General features: G+C 37.9%; 1 protein-coding gene and 1 long non-coding RNA gene across 5 annotated transcripts in view; one reads left to right on the plus strand and one right to left on the minus strand.

Moving 5' to 3' along the window:
- Window positions 1-6616, plus strand: part of LOC123793323 (uncharacterized) — a 57676-nt gene extending 51060 nt beyond the window's left edge. For both annotated transcript variants that reach the window (XR_006779908.2, XR_006779904.2), the window contains exons 5-7: window positions 2695-2776; window positions 4360-4404; window positions 5244-6616. This is a non-coding gene — a long non-coding RNA (uncharacterized LOC123793323). The remainder of the gene's footprint in view (window positions 1-2694; window positions 2777-4359; window positions 4405-5243) is intronic.
- A 1414-nt stretch (window positions 6617-8030) lies between these two features.
- Window positions 8031-19815, minus strand: part of PDE5A (phosphodiesterase 5A) — a 141439-nt gene continuing 129654 nt past the window's right edge. For all 3 annotated transcript variants that reach the window (XM_045799065.2, XM_045799067.2, XM_045799066.2), the window contains exons 19-21: window positions 15781-15855; window positions 14113-14196; window positions 8031-12544 (exon numbers count right to left, since the gene is read on the minus strand). In XM_045799065.2, coding sequence (XP_045655021.1) covers window positions 12407-12544; window positions 14113-14196; window positions 15781-15855 — 297 coding nt within the window. In that variant the 3' untranslated portion in view covers window positions 8031-12406. The remainder of the gene's footprint in view (window positions 12545-14112; window positions 14197-15780; window positions 15856-19815) is intronic.

The following is a 19815-nucleotide window of genomic DNA, read 5'->3' on the forward strand; positions in this document are numbered from 1 at the left end:
TTTTTGTTTTAATTTCAGTGCAGTTAACATACAGAGTTGTATTAGTTTCGGGCATATCATATAGCGATTCAACACTTCCATATATTCCTCAGTGCTCGTCAAGATGAGTGTGTCTTGGTCCCCGTCACTTATTTCACCTATCCCGCCACCGACCTCCTTTCTAGTAACCAGCTGTTTGTTCTCTAGAGTTAAGAGTCTGTTTTTTTATTTGTCTCTCCCTCTTTTGTTCCTTTGCTCATTTGTTTTGTTTCTTAAATTGTATGTATGAGTGAAATCATATGGTATTTGTCTTTTTCTGACTGGCTTATTTCACTTAATATTATACTCTCTAGATCCATCCATGTTATTGCAAATGGCAAGATTTCATTCGTTTTATGGCTGAGTACTATTCCATTGTATATGTATACCACATCAAAATAAAAAGCTTCTGCACAGCAAAAGAAAAAACCAACACAACTAAAAGACAACCCACTGAAAAGGAGAAGATATGTGCAAATGACACATCCAATAACGGGTTAGTAACCAAAATACGTAAAGAGCTTATACAACTCAATATCCAAAAAACAAATAATCCAGTTAAAAAATGAGCAGAAAGCATGAAGACATTTCTCCAAAGAAGACATCCAGATGGCCAACAGACCCATGAAAAGATGTTCAACATCACTCAGCATCAGAGAAATGCAAATCAGAACCACATGAGATACCACCTCACAGCTGTCAGAATGGCTAAAATAAAAAACTCAAGAAACAAATGTTGGTGAGGATGGGGAGGAAAAAAAGGAAGTCTTGTTCGCTGTTGGTGGGAATGCAAACCAGTGTAGCCACTGTGGAAGACAGTACGGGGGTTTCTCAAAAAGTTAAAAATAGGACTATCCTACAGTCCAGGAATTTGTACTACCGGATAGTTACCCAAAGAATAAAAAATTTGAAAGCATGTATGCACCCCCATGTTTATTGCAGCATTATTTAAAATAGACTATGAAAGCAGCCCAAGTGGCCATCAATAAATGATTGGAAATCATCATTATTATCCTATGTCTGTCTCTGTTGAAATTCGACCTTTTACTTCTCTCTTTCCTCTGTAGATGGAATATATTATACTTTTGTTGACATGAAAAATCCAAATAACTAGAGAGAGAGCAAAGTTTTCAATGAGTTTGCTCTCTATTAGAGAGACTTCTAGAAGTCTCTCAATAAAGTGTTAATCTCTGAATCATTACTTAAATGGCTTTGTGTGGCTAGGCCTTTACTCTCGAGATTGTAAGCAGAAGAAAAGAGCAGTGTTTAGATCAGTAGTTCTCAAACTTCAGTGTCCATCAGAATAACCTGGAGGACTTAAAAGAAACTCATCTCGCTCAGCCGGACCCTCAGCAGATCTGCATTTTCAACAGGTGCGGCTGGTGTCACTGGTCCAGGAACCACACTTTGAAAATTACCAATTTACATAATAAAAGCCTGACCGTTAGGAACTGCTAGAGAGCAGAACTCTTTTGTAATGCAAAGTATGGCAGATGTGATGGGGGGAGACTTGGGTTCCGGCGGCAATTCCGCAGACTACCAGTGGTGAAGCCACTGAGTCTTTGAGACTCAGTTTCATCACCAGAAAGTCAGGAATGAGAATAATGCCTGTATCACAGAATTGCAGGCAAGATGAGATAAAGTCACGTGTGTGTGAAAGAGTGTGGTAAACGGCAAAGCACAATCTAAGCTTAACTCATTCTGGATATGCTTTCAATAGTCAGGTTTTCTCTTCTTGAGAATCAAAGCTTTTATTTTAACTTCTGGGATAGAAATCTTTCGCCATTGTCATCATCCTGATAATGGTAACAACAATTGTGGTCTTCTAGTCTCCTAGTGTACTTTCTATGCTGGGCACTTAACACATTTTGTTTATATCTTCCAAAAACCTCATAAAATCTATTTTAGCATATACATTTTTGCTTACCTAAAAGGAATATAGACAGAATTTACATTTCTTTTTTGAAGATGGAGGCAGAGGCCACAATGTAAGCCGTGCATGCAGCCAAAAGCTCAAAAAGGTGAGGAAATGGCCATTAGAAGGACTGCAGCTGTGCTGACCCATTGTAGACTTTTGATCTCCTGTTTTAAATCCATACGTTTGTGGTAATTTCTTATACCAGCGATAGGAAACTAATACAATGACTTTTCAAGGAATATTTTAGAAAATTGACTGCAAAAGAGATGTTGACATATTTCACTGTCCAGTTAGTACATGTGAAAATCAGTTCCCACCGGTAGTGTCCGGGTACTGTCTCCCTGTTCAGGTTCCGGAACCATCTGTTTGTGTTTTTCATTGTCAAATGTGCTCCTCCTGAACTTCATAAGCTCCCTGAGAGAAAAAAAGAGCAGCTCGCTTATACTCACAATGCTGGGGCTCTTTGTAACCTGTTTGTTGTATGAAAATAGTACCTTGTTGCTTTTGCAGTTCCCTGATACCATTTATTTATATTGGTTATATTATTACTTCCCACTGCCACATCCATTGTACTGCCTGTGATTCCTGTCAACGAGCCGACGACCATCAGGTGATGATCAGCATAAATGCGAGTCTTAGAATCAGCAGAAGAAAAATATGAATGATAGTTTCTGGTCTTGTTAAATTTGCTTTTCAGAATTTGGTAATGCAAAATAGGACAACATATCTCACAACTATGCTTTTCTTGAACTCTTTAGGCCATATTTACTGCATTCCTCCCTAAAATGGGATCTCCTTCAATGTTGACTTCGCTCCCGCCTCCTATACAGCCACTAGCAGGTGCGTAAGAAGAATGTTCTGACTTCTACATTACGTCTCTCGAGCGGCCTATGACAGACTCGGGAAAGCAGATTTACCACATTGATCAGAAGCAGGAGAGGCCATTGATTGAAAAGGCCCATTGATATTGCAGAACAACAGTCTAGAAATACCTTACAGGAGACGGGCATAGCGCTCTGAGAAAACCTTGTGATGCTGGCTGGTGTGGAGCTTTGTGGAGATGGTTAGGTAAATAAGGTGTTTGAAGAAAATGTATAGGTTGGAGAACATGCCATGGTTATATGGGCTTGCTAACATTCCCTGCCTCAACCCCACCCCTTCAGAAGGTTAGATCTTGAGACAGGACACATATCCAGACACTTAACTAGGATTTTCGACTTATATTGGATCAGGATTAGAAAGGTAAAGAAAAGAAACAAATCCCCAGCATTCACTGCTTTTTATTAGATGTACTTCACCCATTTAAGGGCTGTGGAGTGATGTGGCTGTCACCCTCCAATTGGGTATCTGAGTTGTGTTAGAGGCGGAACAAGAGGCTAAGGGTATTGTTTTAGGGGTGTTCCTTCGTTTGGAAATACAAGAATGAGGTATTAATGATTTCTTCTAACAGCCTCTATCAAAGAGCTCTATTGTGTGAATTTCTTGGGGATCTGATCCTAGTCTTGTGGCTTCTGACTTCATGCACTTTGAATTGCTTCCTCGTGTGTTTTGCAATGATGAATTATGAATTTGTCTTAGTGGCATAATTTCTATAGAAATTTTATGGGTCTATTTGGGGTTATGTTCTTCCAAAGACATTTTACCTTTGCTTTTGTCAGGTGTCCAGGGATATTATTGGCCTGAGATTTCTTCTGTGATTACAATCTAACTTGGGTAGTCCTGGGTCATATTCAAACATCAAATCTGTGTTAATGAAGATGGACCCAATGTTATTATTAGCCCAGATTAAGACAAGCATGCTTCCTTTGTTTTCCTGTGTCTCCGAGTGGATTTCTTCTGCCCCCCCTTAACCCCCTCACCCCTCATCTTAATGTTTGTTGAGGGCATAACTCTTCAAAGATTTCAGCCTTAACTTGGAGAGCCAGTACCCAAATACCCTGTTTTCTGCTTGGGTGGGTATTAAACCCCCTTCATGATTTGGTCTGCGAATATTCCTAGGTCTGACATAGTATCAGTTCACATGCTGACTGATTTTTCAATTAGCTTTATTTTGGCCTCTGGGGAGTTCTCTTTCTTAAGAGTTCAAATATACATTTATTAAAGCACATTTGCTTTATTTATACATTTATAAATATTTTTTTTATTTTAATGTTTTTTTATTATATTATGTTAGTCACCATACAGTACATCCCCGGAATACATTTATAAATATTTATGTATTATATATAATATTTATATTTAAGTACTATATTAATACTTTATAAATAATTTTAATCTTCATCATTCATAATTATAAAACTAATAAGTATTTAAATAAATAGTGGGAAGACTTTCAACTTCTCTAGTCTGCTACTTTTAGATTTTCACACATATTGTTTCTTCTGCCTGAAATGTTCTTCTTCCTTTTCACATGGCTAAACCAGATATCACACCCTTAAGGAAGCCAACTGTGAACCCTCAGGTTGGAAGTAAGTACCCTCCACTCCTCACCCTCAATGCACGGACAGATATAACTCCCTTGTATGTAGCCTGCACTGGGCTAGAAGCTCTGTGAGGCCATGCTTGTTTAGTTTACTCCAGCTGGATACGTAGTAGAGAATCACTATTTGTGAATGAATGAACATCTTCTGCTGACCTTTGTTTGCTTATTTATTATTTTTATTTTTTTAAATTGTTTATTTAAATTCAATTTAGTTAACATGTAGTGTATTATTAGTTTCAGGAGTAGAATTTAGTGACTCATCATTTGCATATGACAGCCAGTGCTCATTACATCCCTTGTCCTCCTTAATGCCCATCACCCAATTATCCCATCCCGCCACCCACTTCCCCTCCAGGAACGCTGTTTGTCCCCTATAGCTAAGAGTCTTTTACGGTTTGCCTCCCTCTCTGTTTTTATCTTATTTTTCCTTTCCTTCCCCTATGTTCATCTGTTTTGTTTCTTAAACTGCACATGAGTGAAATCATATGGTATTTGTCTTTCTCTGACTGACTTATTTCACTTGGCATAAATGAAATAAGCTCCATCCACATCATTTCAAAGAGCAAGGTTTCACTTTTGTGATGGCTGAGTAGCATCCGTCGTATTTATACACCACATCTTTATCCAGTCATCTGTTGATGGACATCTGGGCTCTTTCCATATTTTAGCTATTGTGGACATTGCTGCTGTAAACATTGGGGGGGGTGTGTGCCCGTTTGAATCACTGTGCTTGTAACCTTTGGATAAATACCTGGAAGTGCAATTGCTAGGTTGTAGGGTAATTGTATTTTTAACTTTTTGAGGAGCCTCCATACTGTTTTCCAGAGCGGCTGCACCAGCTGGCGAGGATGAGGGGAAAGGAGCACTCCCTTAACACTTGTTGGTGGAAATGCAAACTGTTGCTTATTTTTAAGTGTAAATCTTATCTTCTCTGTAACATCACTGGCCTCTAGCCTTCATGAATTTTCCTTGGTTTGTAGCAATATGGCAAAACTCCCACTTGGAGTAATGGCACTAATGATTATCAATTTATTAATGAAAGTCTGATAGCTAACTTAATTTTCCCAGGAGAAAACAAATATTTTTTCCTAAGAAATTGTTTTGTTCAGCTTGTTTTTTCATCTTGAATTTCACCTCTTGTCCAACTGAGAATTTCTAAAAATTCTGTATTAATTTTTGTTTCCCTTCACTGGAATTACTTTCCCCTTTCTTTATTAAAAAAATTCAACTTTATGTCAGGTGGCAAAGTATGGAAATCTATTCTTTACTCAATATTTGTTGTTGGGTACCTTCAAAGTACAAGAAAGATGCAGAGATGCTGGTAGCTTAGGAGGGCTGTGTGATTATTACAGGTGTTCTTAGGGCCACAGGAGATTCAAATGTGTTTGAAGGCCTAGGGGACGGAGCTAGAATAGGAAAAAGAGAAACAGGGATTTCAAGAAAGAGGGAATAATGATAGGACACAGTCTTCCCTTCATCACCCAAAGAATTTATAACTTATGCTAACTGATTGAGTAGAGCACCCCTAGAAACTACTCCTATTGGCTTGTGTGCACAGGTGACAGAAAGAGTGTGAGCGAGCCCTTGTAGCTGAGGCAGTTGCTGACCATTTTATGCCTTTCCTCCTTGCGCTAGGCAGATCGGTGAGACCAGAGAATTCCTGAATTTCAGAGAGTGGGTTGGTAAAGGGTGAAGCTTGTTTCTTTCTTTTTCTAAATTAATTTTTAAAGATTTTATTTATTTGTCAGAGAGATAGAGAGGGCATGAGTGGTGGGAACCTGCAGGCAGAGGGAGAAGCAGGCTCTCTGCTGAGCAGGGAGTCCAAAGTGGCACTCGATCCCAAGACCCAGGGATCATGACCTAAGCCGAAGGCGGATGCCTAACCAACTGAGCCACCCAGGAGTCCCTGAGAAGCTTGTTTCTCACAGGCGTATGTTAGATCGGTGTTAGATAAAGCCTACAAACACTCCTATTGGGTAAGGAGAAACAGTGATAAGAAGTGAAACACGGTTTTAAAAGTAATGAATATTGGAGATATAAAGGTTGAAAGCTATTGTGACAGTATGTTTATTGCTTCCCCCCCTGCCATTTGGCCATGCAAACTTGTCCCTTACATGGCAATTTAGAAAGAGGAATCCTAAAAAGTGCCGTTGGGATTGCTGTCTGATGATTGAGAAAGTCAACTTAGTTCCTGTATATTTTACACACACACACACACACACACACACACACACACACACACACACTCTCTTAAAATGATGCAAGCCAGAGAGAAAAATCATGCATGCCATTTAATTCGATTTCTTTTGGTTTCAAATAATTACTTTGATTCCATTCATAACTTTTGTGAACGTTTATTTTGAAAAAGTGGTTTGTGAACTGGAAACATAGTTCTTTGTTTGCCAAGGCTGAGTGTAGCTTACAATCAGAGACTATTCTCTGTAAGTTCAAAGAGTTTAATTTAATGTCCTGTACCTTAAAAATAGAAAATCATATCCTGACATTTGCATATATCAAACATAGGAATCCCTGTTTGCTGAGAAAGCAGCACAGCTAATGCAAGAACGTGAATTCAAGAGAGTTGTCAAATGCTTCCTTTTTCTACAAAAAGGGGTGATGTCTCCGTGGATGGAATCTTGAGTCTATCAGAGACTTCAGATGATCAGTTATTGTTTGGAGAACATCTTAATGAAATGATCATCGATCAAAGAGCAGTAAGCAAGAATTAATTCTCTATTGATTATTTCCATTTTGCTTTTCTTTAGCTAGTAAAAATTTTTTAAAAAGCAGTTTTATTCATTGTAGCCAGTGGGGGATTACTTCTTTAAATAATCAGAAACTCTGGCTCCCCCTAGTGGTCAGGAGATCTAAACTACTGTTTTACGTGAGCTTTCATTTCGTTTTTGTCTTTAGTTTTGTGAATTAGGCATAGCCTAAATATTCTGTTCCACGTGAAGAGGGCTTGTCTAGTGGCAAGACTAAATGGTGAATCAAAAATTCGGAATTTAATGATACCTCCACGCCTCTACATTACCAGTGCGGAAGCATGGCGGTATCGGGTTCTGTGAAGGCCTGACATCAGCTATGATCAGATGAACTCCAGGAATGTTAACAGTAAAAACCCAAACAAAAGCAAATCTGCCAGGTAAGGGAAATTTTACCTCTCATGCTTCTAGATAGCCCATTTGATCCACTAAGAATGGTTTTAAGACCTTTTGCAATTAAAATTCAAAAAGAGAATTAAATGGAATAAATACCTGCTTTGAAACTAGACTGGTCTGGGCTTGAATCCAGCTCATGCCCTTTGGCAAGTATGGAACTCCTATGCCTTAGCTCGTCCTGCAACAGGAGACCAGTAATAATCACCCTCCATGGAGCTGTTAGGAACTTGAAGTGAAGAAGGTATGGAAAATGTTGCCCTCAGATTTGTAGCAAAGGATGTTAATACAAAGAAGACTCTTACTGAGAGGAGTCTTGGTTAAGGAAAGGACTTGATTAAATCACATTTTTTCAGCTAATATGACCACAGGTTAGCTTGCCTAAAGTCTCTCAAACCACAGGGCCCATTCTCCCTGCCTAAAATTCCCCTAATAATCACACAAGACTCATACCTACTTGTTCATTCTTTTTATTTTTACAAAGCATAGCAAAATGAGTAAACAACTGACAGGTGAAGAGTTTGCACAACAGAAGACCACCCTGACCATCTCTTGATTTTATGGGGAATCATAGGTGGGGAAGGTGTTCCTTTAAAGTGATTTTGTCATAGAAGAGTCATCGGAAATGGTTCTCATGGTGGGGGAGAGGAAAGACAAGAAATCAACATTCACAATTATTTAAAAGGACTTAAAAGCTAAACATAATATACATAGTAACTCCTTTATCCTAGTACAAAAATAGTGCCAGAAACTATATATTTGTTCAAATATATTGAAAAAGGTATAAGAATACAAATAGATATCAACAGTGGCTAGTGATGATTCATAAGGTTTTCTTTTCTTAAACTGTAATAGAAATTTATATTTTCAACTATTTACACTGCTTTCAACAACATTTATTAAGACACGTTTACACAGGCTTTTGAGAAACATATGGAAGGGTGAAGTGAGCTTTAATACTTTCTTCCTTGCCCCCTGTAGGGGAGCAGAAGGGGTCCAAAACTGTGCACAATTTAACAATCTAAAAGAACTCTGAGTAATCTCTACCTGCCTAGCATATGGAAAAAAACTCTATATAGTGGAACACATGACTCCTTACATAATGTGTTCTTTAAGCTATCAATAGGCTAAATGATTCATACTTGTAAGAAGACAGGATATTCACTGATGAATTCTTAGTAAATTCCAGGTAAAGAAGGTCCTTGGGGGGAAAAAAAGAAGGCCCTTGGAAAACTGTATATAATACATATATTATAGATGACAATGCAAGTGATATAATGTACCCTATATTTTCAGGTTCAGTTGGCAGGGTCAGAATCTGGTAAGTCTCTTATCTAGCCGTTTTCGCAGACTGTGGGCTCCTTGAGGTCACTGCTCTGTCTCCGCGGTGGAGCACAGTGCCTGGCAGGTCGCAGGGACTCAATAAAGGGTGGACTGTCGCATGTCTGATACTGAGCAATTCAATTATACCACCTGATTTCAACTACAGTCGTTCACAGGAGAGGAACAGCAATTATACCCTTCCCTCCTCTCATCTTAAAATCAATCGTGTAAACAAAACAAAACAGAACAAAACAACAGCACTGCTTGTGATGACCTATCAAGTGTTAGGAGTAAAATCTGGTGAAAAACAGAAATATTGAAAATCAAATTGGAGTAGGTCTAACATTTGTGCTCTATGCTGAAAGTAAAGGCACTTTACTGCTACGTAAGAATAGATCTGTTTCCTCCCAGAACCCAAGATTTCCAGTATATTTTCACACACTTTCTAATCTCAGTACTCTTATCTAAGGAAACTATTCTTCACAATTAAGAAATCAGTGGTGACAACATCACTTTCCAGAGTTTGTACCTTGAGGCAAGGTACTCAAAATCTCATACTCACTAGTGATCTGCATGAGAAACCAAATAAATGTATTGTCTTTTTTTCATTCTTCAAAGCATAGGAAGTGACATGTGGGATTAGATACCGTGTTCTGTAGCCCAATATCCCGCTTCTGACAGTGGTCTCCAGGGCCCATTAGGGCTGACGCAGTGGCTGCCTTCTGTGACATCCTCCTCGAAGACAGAGGCTTGGCCCAAACAGAGGTTAAGTGACTCACACATGTTCACACAGGACTGTGACTGGTGAGGGCCAATCCTGTGAAAAATATAAGGCCGGGCAATTTTATACACATTTTTTAACAACTTAGTAAAATAGTGGGCACTTTTTGGGCTGAAAATTGAAATCAATGGCATGTCATTCAGCTATAACTATAACAACTTTAATCTAGAAAAAGAACAACTTCTTACTGGTTATGGGTAACATAAATATAGAGCAGGGGAAAAAGGACTATAAATATATTTTTTCCAACTTGGTAAGATACTGGAAAAAAAATATTCACATAAGAACAAAAGCTTTGATTTGTGCCCATGTACCAGATAATCTATGTATGGAATGATTTTCCTTAAAAGTAAAAATTATTTGAAGCAACTAACTGGTCCTTAAGAAGCACTCTTCTTCCGTAAGAACTAAAACTTCCAACAATATAGGCATGGTGCTACCCAACTTCTTTTAATTGCTAAACTAGTAAAGTAAAATAAACCATTATCTAAAGGTAAACCAAACAATTTCTAATCTACATATTATCTTCTTGCTTGTTAAAATGACACACAGACAAAACCTCCATACATCTCAGTGACCTATTAGATGGGTCTAGACAAACTACTAAAGTATATGATTACAGATTTTAGCATAACTGCTAAATCACAAGGTGTATGATAAAAAGGTTACTAAAGACTGCTATTCTTGAAACAGTTTTTCTATACTAAGGAATTACGCATGCATGTATAGGTGTACACCAGTATATAGATACGGCATTTTAGTGACAGCTTGTGTAATTTACACACCAGTGCCACCAAGAGGCAACTTTATAGATCTCACCTACATGACATCAAATAAAAATCAAGTAACATCCTGAAAATACAAGTATTACAACAATTATACATACAGCAACAGTTGGTAAATTCCTAGACTCGCCTTTACCACTGTAAAGTAATGGCAATGCAATTTGTTTTGCTTTTTTTTTTTTTTACCTGAATGGTAAGAATAAAATCACCTTATGTAAGATTCACTCAGAATTTTAAAAACGTAATGAATATGTTGAATTTTAGGCAGTTTAGGGAAAAAACAATATGAATGGGAAACAATGTGTTTAGTGGAAGTTACTTTGAGGATGCTGCACCGTGTCCCCAAGAGATTTTCTTCCCAGTTTAGTGACGGAAACTCAGAAACTTTTTTTCGTGGTTAACAAATCAGACAAACGCCTCTCTTCCTACTTTCCCTGAGTCTAAGCATTCCCATATGTTTGGGACAGATTTTTGCTTCCTGCTCGATTTGGTATCTCCTCCTCCAATAATGAATAAATGTGTATTCATGGTACACAGGATCAGTGGGAACCCACTCAAATGGGCTCAAATCTAAGAGAATGTTAACATTTTCTAAATGTGCTAAAAGCTCTGAGAAGTAAATACGAATACCTATCAGCCCAGGGTCAGCATTCAGTGCACACACCCACACTTCTGTGACTCTGAGTCCACTAGTCCTATAAACTGAAATAGGGCGGTTACTTAAATGCAAACTCAGTACTCTTAAGTGTTATTCGGGCCTCAGCTTTCTTACCTTTCTGCTTCCTCAATTTAATTTTTGACCCCAGTATCAAGGATAGCTCTGTGCTATTTATACAATTAAAACTATTCTCTATATTTCCTTTGACAAAGAAAAATAATGATTCATTTTACCTTTTATCTGCAGTCATATCTCACCTCAGGTCAGTGCTCCAATTATCACTTTTATTCTCCGTTTTCTGTCGAGACTTACACTGTTCACTTATAAACTATGATTTGTAAGGAAAACGATAAGGAAGTTATTTTAAAAAGGAAGTTCAATGTTCTAAACACTGACTCTCAGAAGAATCTTCCAACAGAATGTTTCCCTTCACTGACAGATAGACATGGCCATTCCATTTCTCGATCACACCCATCCCTCAGCAAAGTCAATGACAGGAAGTCTGTGAAATCGGTGTCTTCTCCTAAGGTTTCCCCCGCTCCATCAGATAGGGTAAACGGAAACGATTTTACGGGTAATCTTTGGATAGACGTATGTACTGAAATGAAAGAGTTCTCCCCTTCCTGCTCACTAACAAAAACAGCAAATCAATTAAACTATACCTTTTCTTTACAATACTGCCTGATAGTTCTTGCCATTAGTTTCAGAGTTTTAACTTTTTTTGTTAAGGTAATACATTGTTGACAGATATTATCCTTTCCCCTTAAAATCCACTAGGCCAGCACTTTTCTCTTTCCAATGAAGGTTTTAAATGTCACAGAATACATTCAATTTGCTCCTAGACTATTTTTGAGAATGGAAAGATTCCAAACATTCTTTAAAAGATTGGCAATTCAGAAAACACAAAAACAATTATTTAAAATCCCCAAGCAAAAACCAAAAAACAAAACCCCCCAAGCCCAAAAAACAACAACAAAAAACAAGTCAGTGCAAGAATTTTCACTTGCACTTTGCAGTACACAAAATATCACAAACAGAGCTCTTATCTGTGTACTAGGAGTGAGTGGGTGTCGTTGAGAAACTCAGATCAGTGGCATGAAACAAATATACAGAAAATAGGTAAGAGTCCCCTAAAAACATTTCATGCTGTGCTCTTAAAAGTTGTGCAAAAATAAAAATACAGCAGTGGCAAAGTATACACTCGATCTGTACAGTGTATAGCAAAACTAGACATACTGCCGAATACACCGTCTGTAAACTTGAATTCGGCGCGAACGGGCCGCTCAGTTCCGCTTGGCCTGACTGCTCTCCCCGTTAATCAGCGTTTTCTCCTGCTGTTCTGCAAGAGCCTGCCATTTTTGCCTGTTCTTTCGGCAGCCATCCAGCAAAGGGAAACAGTCCTCTGATACATGCGTCAGGGCCTTAAGAGGGAAAAAGAGAGCAAACAACTAGAAAGCATCCAGAAGATAAGCCCTCTTCCCCAGGCCTATCCCTAAGGGCCACAATCTACACTCATTTCACCAGCAGGCCCACTGTTGGGCTTTCACAAGGTGTGTGAACGAATATGCAGATCATTTATGATTGATCTCTCTTAATTTGTACAGACAAGGAGTATGTGCTGAGAGAGCATACACACACACTCAAAGTAACCTTATTGAGTTATGATAGAGACAGATCTGTATGGAACCCGCTTTGCGGGGAAACAGTAAGTTTTGCTTTTTGGTAGTACAGATGGCTCTCCCGAAGTGTGACTGTATCGGGAATGGTGTCGTTTTTGTGTTTTTCTATAAAGTAGTTTTATACAATGTACTTAAATAGACTTGTATCCAAGATCATAATAAAGATTAATTTATAATTCTCTATGGTATTATTATGTACCAATTATAGTACCATACGTATTTAGATACAAAAATGTTCACTGCAGGTTTCTTTGTAATAGAGAAACTCTGAAAATAACTTTAAATACCCACCAACAGGGTTGGGTATACTATGTTACTATTTTGCATCCTTTAAAAATATCACAGAAACACATGACATGGAAAAATATACATTATGATGTATTATGAATTACAAGAAAGCAAATTTGTTAAGTGGAAGAATATGACAATTTCATAAAGCATATACACGAATATATTTACAGTAGTTGCCTGAGTAGTGGAATTATAATTCTCTGAGTTTTGTACAATGAGAACATTATTATTTCTGTAATAACTAATAGTAAAAGTACATATCAATATTACTTAGAATTTAACAGCAGATCCGAATGAAGTAAATCCTTGCACACATATGAAATGTAGGATAAAACAGTTACCGAATTGTGAAATGTCTGGATTAGAAGATTCTAGGGTTTCTTTGAGTCTTGACATTCTGTGATAGCTCTATGATAAATGCGGTTTTCCTAAATAATTAAAACTTAAGAGAGTTTCCTATTTAAACTTTTAAAACAAGGCTATTGTCTACTTTCTGTACTTTGGGCATAAGCATCTAAACCAGCAAACTGGATGTTTTAGGGAGAATATCCTTACCTAAAAAATCAAAATCCCAAGCCAGCAGGTATAAGGAAGTGGGAACTTGTAATATTTGTCCAACTATCTCCTTTACATCCTCATAAAAACTTTAACGATATTAAAGCTACACCATACGATGAGAAAAGGTTGGACAACTTTTTTCTTTATTTAGGCCTCAACTTAAAAGAATATGCTGACAGAGTGTGCACAGCATCCGTCCTGAAGTAACACTGGCATATAATGCTTTTTAGTGTTCCTACATCAGTCTGCTAGGGCCTAGCTCAGAGCAGGCACTCAACAGATCAAAGTTCTTGAGAAAGATCCAATATAAAATGTGTTCCTTATTCAATGCAAACAGCATGTTCATCAGCAAAAAAAGAAGAGAAAAGAAAAGCCTAGAGTTAATCGCTTCAATTTACTTGAGGTTTTAATTCATAACACAGTTCTTAAGTTTAGCAAGTCTAGTGTGTTCATATAAATACCTCATATAGTTGCAAGCAGATGGCATCTATGAACCCAACTTGCATACTTGGGATTTTGTTTTTCTTCTCCCTGTTCATTAGATCCTGAAAAGACAAACACAGAAACAGACACACACACACACACACACACACACCTGCATTTACTTAAAGAACACAATGCAAGTTGTCTCCAAAAACATGAATCACTGGGTTAGCTGAGGAAGGCCAGATACTTGCCTGTCTCCTCCCCCCGCAAGTCTCCTGCACTCCCTGCCAGCACCGGGCTCGGGGAGGCCCCGATCCTCACTGCCTTGTTCATCCTGGCTGACTTTTCCCACACTAGCCTCGGAACTGATCACTAATCTAGAGTCAACCACTGACCCAGAGCTGACCACCGACGTGTATTTGGAGAACACACAGCTTTGAATCGTCTATTGATGTGGAGTCGCGCAGCCTCAGCTTTGTGGAAGAAGCCACCGAGGCCACAGCTGATTACAATTCAGTTCATGCAGCGAGCTTTCTGAGTGACGATTATGCAGATGTCACTCCGCTTACTCCCAGGAGGTCATGGCTGGAGCACCAGACGAGCCCAGCACTGCCATGGGAAGCAATGAGTCTGTCTCAGTGCTTGTTTAAATGAAGCAAATTCCCCATTAGCTGGGATCCTCACTCTGCGACCCACCACTTTTGAGGAGGATTCTGAGCCTCTGAATGAGCCTACCATTACGTTAGAGGACGCCGAGCTGTTGTGAAAGGCTAGTGAGACACGGGATGTGCCCAGCTGAGGCTAGAGAGCTGAGTGGACGGAACTGCACACAGAGGGGAGGTCATGACCATGTCCCATTTAATATGGGCTTAATAAATGTCCATTTGAATTGAAAAAAAAGAAGACTCTATGCTTCATTTTCAGGAAAAACTCATTCCAAAAAAGCCAGAAGTGGTTTGAGAAGAATCTTTTTCTTGTTTGTGAGATCCATACTCTACGTAAAAAAGGTGGTATGTATCAAAAACCTTTAAAAAATCTGTGCCCTTCAACACAGCAATTCTGGGAATTTATCCTAACAAGATAATGAAAAAGGCACAGAAAACATTAGCAACATAGACATTTATCAAAGTGCTACTGGTCATAGTGAACACTGCAGACATGACACCAAAGGAAGTAGGCAAACTATAGTTCTGTCTATTTCATGTGATCATTGTAAATAATACACATAGAAGCATTAGGACCAAAATAGCTTACGTATTTAAATAGAAAAAACAAATTACAAAAAAGTAGGTACAATATGATGACCCATAGAGTCTTTTTGTCTTATTTGCTTATGTTTTTTTTTTTTAGGATTTTATTTATTTATTTGACAGAGAGAGAGAGCACGCACAAGCAGGGAAAGCAGCAGAGGGAGAGGGAGAAGCAGGCTCCCCGCCGAGCAGGTAGCCTGATGCAGGACTCGATCCCAGGCAAAGCCAGACCGCTTAACGACTGAGCCCAAGGCAGATACTTAATGACTGAGCCACCCAGGTGTCCCTGCTTATGTTTTCTGTAATAAACACATATAATTCTTTTAATGAGAAAAATGTTTTAAAAACTAAAATGAAAATAAATTGTGTTCCTAAGATCCCATAGAAAGTATAAGAAGTCTACACTAAACAAGTGTCTTTGAATAATTCCTACCAACAAGGTCTCATACTTACAGCAGGCTCTATGTTGAGTTCTTTTCTCTCTCTGTCTCCTTGGTCAAAAAATTCAGTCGCTACAAGTTCTGCTATCTGAAATAAATAACCGATTAAGTTTTGGCAATTAAAAGCATTTAAGTCTGTAAAGTAGAGACTTTGAATAAAGATAATAATATCCATCAAAGCTAGCTTTCAACCACATCAGTAAAATGATAATAAAACAATAATGGGTAATAGAAATTATATTTTGTTTGCTTTTAAATATGTGCCTAATCACAAAGGCTAGACTTTATAACCTGTAATTAGGCGGAAAAAGCAACACATGGGGAAAAGGCAGTGTGTGCCCATCTGTATGCACGATCAATGAGGTATTTGTTAAGCACCTGTTACACCAGGTGCTGTGGAAAACAGTATCAACACAGGGGTGTATATGGTGATTGATGGATATGCCTTTTAAATTTATTTTAATCTCCATGTTCCTCCTCTTTTCAAAAATTTTCCTTTGGAGCCCCTGTTCCTTTAAATTGAGGTACTCAGAAAGCTCAATATGGGCACCAGTTTTGTTCATTACTACCAGGTTGCTCATTATTTTTAAGCCCTTTTAGAGGATGGAGCTAGGACGCAACAGAAATTCATACAACATTTCAGTTCAAATTCAGGACTACGACATTTCTGCCCAACCTATCCACCTTTACCTTTCTACTTCGCTGACGATCCTGGCTCTCAACAATATCAATACAATTTTTTATTTGCTTTTATCCCACATCATCTACAACAGTGATTGAATATCTATGCAAAATTACCACTAATAATAAGAGTACTGAAAACAGTTTTAAAGCCTTTTTTGGTAATTCCTGTTTGTTTTTAGTGTACATCCCATTAGAGATACATGGTCAAATTGTTGTTTTAATGTCACTTGGAATGAAATATTCCTTTCAGTATGGCTTTGCAACCAAAATCAGGTTTGTTTCACTTTACTTTCAAGGCTTAGGAATACTTAAAATTCAGTGTTATAATTTTAAAAATGATTTACATGGTTCCAAAGTTACATCTACAAAAGCAGTACACTCAGCAACTCTAGCTTCGATTTCTTTTCCCTAAGTCCCTCCTTCCCTTATTGGGAATCATTAGCTTTTTTTTGGTTAATCCTGGGTTTTTAAATATATGAAGCAAATATGTACATTTATTCATATTTTACCCTTTTCTTAGATAAATGGTAGAGTATAATATACTTTTTTCTCTACCTTGCTTTTTTCAGTTAAAAATACATTCTTGTAATCACTCCATAGTAGGATACAAATAATCCTCATTTCTTTTTACAAAGCTGCATAGAACTCACTGTGTAAATGTACTATAAATTATTCAATCAGTGCCCTGCTGATGAATATTTGGGTTACTTCCGGCCTTTGCCATTATAGAAAGCACTAAAGTGAATACCCTGGTATAAATATCTTTTTATATTTTTTCCAGCATATCTTTGGGATAAAATTCCTAGAATTAATGGTACATGAATATGTGTATTTATAAACTTCCGAAGAGTTATAATATTTTGCATTCCTTGTTTTTCCTCAACTTCCCCAACAGACTATATCCTAAAACCTTTGGATTTTGCCAACTCAACAAGTGAGAAATGGTATCTCAGTGTTGTTTTTTTTTGAGGAAGTAGAATTAACATACTGTGAATCACAGAGATCGTGAGTTCACCGTATTGACAAATGCATATAACCATGTAGCAAATACGCCGCCCGAGATACAGACTCCGTTTATCGCCCTTATGACCTTTCTCAGTCAGTTCCTGCCCCTTCTTTCCTCCCTCCCCTCACAATCACTATTTTATTTCTTTCACCAGAGATTAGTTTTGCCTAGTCTAGAACTTCATGTAAATGGAATCACAGGTCGTATTCTTTTGTGTCCGGCTTCTTTTGCTCAGTATAGTGTGTATGAGACTCGTCCCGGTTGTTGCACGTGTCGGTGGTGAGTTTCTTTTTATTGCTGAGCGGCACCCCACTGTATAAGGAATATACTACAATATGTTTAGCTATCCTCCTGCTGATCGATGTTTGGGTTGTTTCTAGTCCTGACTACAGTAATCTCCCTTACCCCCAGTTTTGCTTGTCATGGTTTCAGTTACGCGGGGTTAACCCCAGTCCAGAAGCAGATGTTCCTCCATCTGATATAGGGTCAGAAACTCACCAGTAGCCTAACGCTACATCCCAATGCCTCTGTCATGCACCCCACTACCTATCAACTTTATTATCTCCCATCATCACAAGAAGGCGGGAGAGTGCAATATAATAAGAGACAGACAGGCCCCACATTCACATAACTTTTAGTATAGTATATTGTTAGAATTGTTCTATTATTAGTTATTGTTGTTAATCTCTTACTGTGCCTAATTTATAAATTAAACTTTATCACAGGTATGTATATTTTTATATAGGAAAAACCATAGTATATAGAAGGGTTCAGTCCTCTCTGTGGTTTCAGACATCCCCTGGGGGTCTTGGAACGTGTCTGCCACAGATAATACTACTGTATTAGGAATACAGCTGTTACGAGATTCTATACAAGCTTTTTTGGGTCAGTCAAGTTTTATTTGCATTTTTGCTTATGAATGAGGTTCTGAGGACCTTTGCAAATGAGTAAGAGCCATTCATATTTCATCAACTTTTTGTTCAATTTTTTGGCCCATTTTTCTGTAGGGTTGTCCTTTTTCTTCTCTATTTTTTACCAGTTCTTTAATATTGGGGTATTAACTATGAAATATAAGTTGCAAATATTTTTACCAGTTTCTCATTGACTTTTACTTTGCTTATAGTGTCTTTTCCCATGCAAAAGTTTATTTTTTTCATTTTTATGTAATCAAATTTATCTTTTCCGTTGTTTCTGCATACTGAGCCATAGTTAGGCAAGTTTTCTCACTCCAAAGTTATAGAAGAATCCACAGATGTTTTTATTTAGTACTTCTATGGTTTAATTCTCTACATTGAACTTTATGCTCCATTTGGAATTTAAGTATGCAAAGCACATCCAATTTTGTTTTTTGCCATCTGGTTATGGAAGATGGGAAAGTCACCCTAAGATTATTTCGTAAAAAGTCTCTCTTTTCCCCACAGTTATTTGAAATGCTATCTTTATTATATACTAAATGTTCTATGCAATTCTCAATGCTCTATTGTGTTCCACTGGTCTGTCACCAATACCAAACTATTTTAATTATACAGGCTTTATAGTATTGCTTTTTATGTCTGGACCCCAACCTCATGGAATCTGATTAAGAAGATAGGATAAATGAAAAGACAAATTCCCTCTTCCATCCTCTTCCCTATTTGGAAATGTGCAGATAGTCCCATTTATGACGGAGCAGGACAGTCTGCGAAGACCACCTTTCCCGAGTGCTTGCAGCACGTCAGCTTTGGCATGTGGAGAGTACATTTCTGGTCTTGTTTCCTCAGCATGTGTGTTTCATGAGATGAACCTGTCACTGGGCTCCATGACCATGCAGCTCAGAGCCCTGACCAGCAGCAGACTGTCTTGGGTAGTGCATTTAGGATTAAAAACGCAGTTGCAAAAAACAAAAACACAATAGACACATCATTGTATGTACAGCCATCCCTTTATGTACAGCAGGACCTTTACTGGCCCTGCAAAATATTACGGCAGTTACTTATTTAGAGAGAAGGATATATTTCTAGCCTCCTCGCCACAGGCCCTGATCACATCCTTCCTGACACCTTACATCAACATTTCCTATATTTATAAGCCCCAGGAAATGTTTAAGTTCTACTCATTAATGCCTACTTAGAGCTGAGGCATGCCTCGTAGGCTAACCATAAAGAAAAATCATAAAAAGAAAAATAATTTGCTGCTTCTATTTTTCAAGGTTATTTTAAAAAATGTGCTAAAAACATTTCTAAGTGAGCCAGAAGCGGTACTGGAATTAAAGATTATCAACAGCTACATTTTTGCTGTGTTAATACAGATGCTCTCTTTCTTAGTACATCGTATAAATATTAGTACATGCTAAGGACTCTTCTAAAAAAGAAAACCTAT

Source organism: Ursus americanus, chromosome 13, assembly GCF_024610735.1.
Source record: "Ursus americanus isolate L20-20 chromosome 13, mUrsAme1.1.p, whole genome shotgun sequence".
NCBI classification, from domain to species: Eukaryota; Metazoa; Chordata; class Mammalia; order Carnivora; family Ursidae; genus Ursus; species Ursus americanus.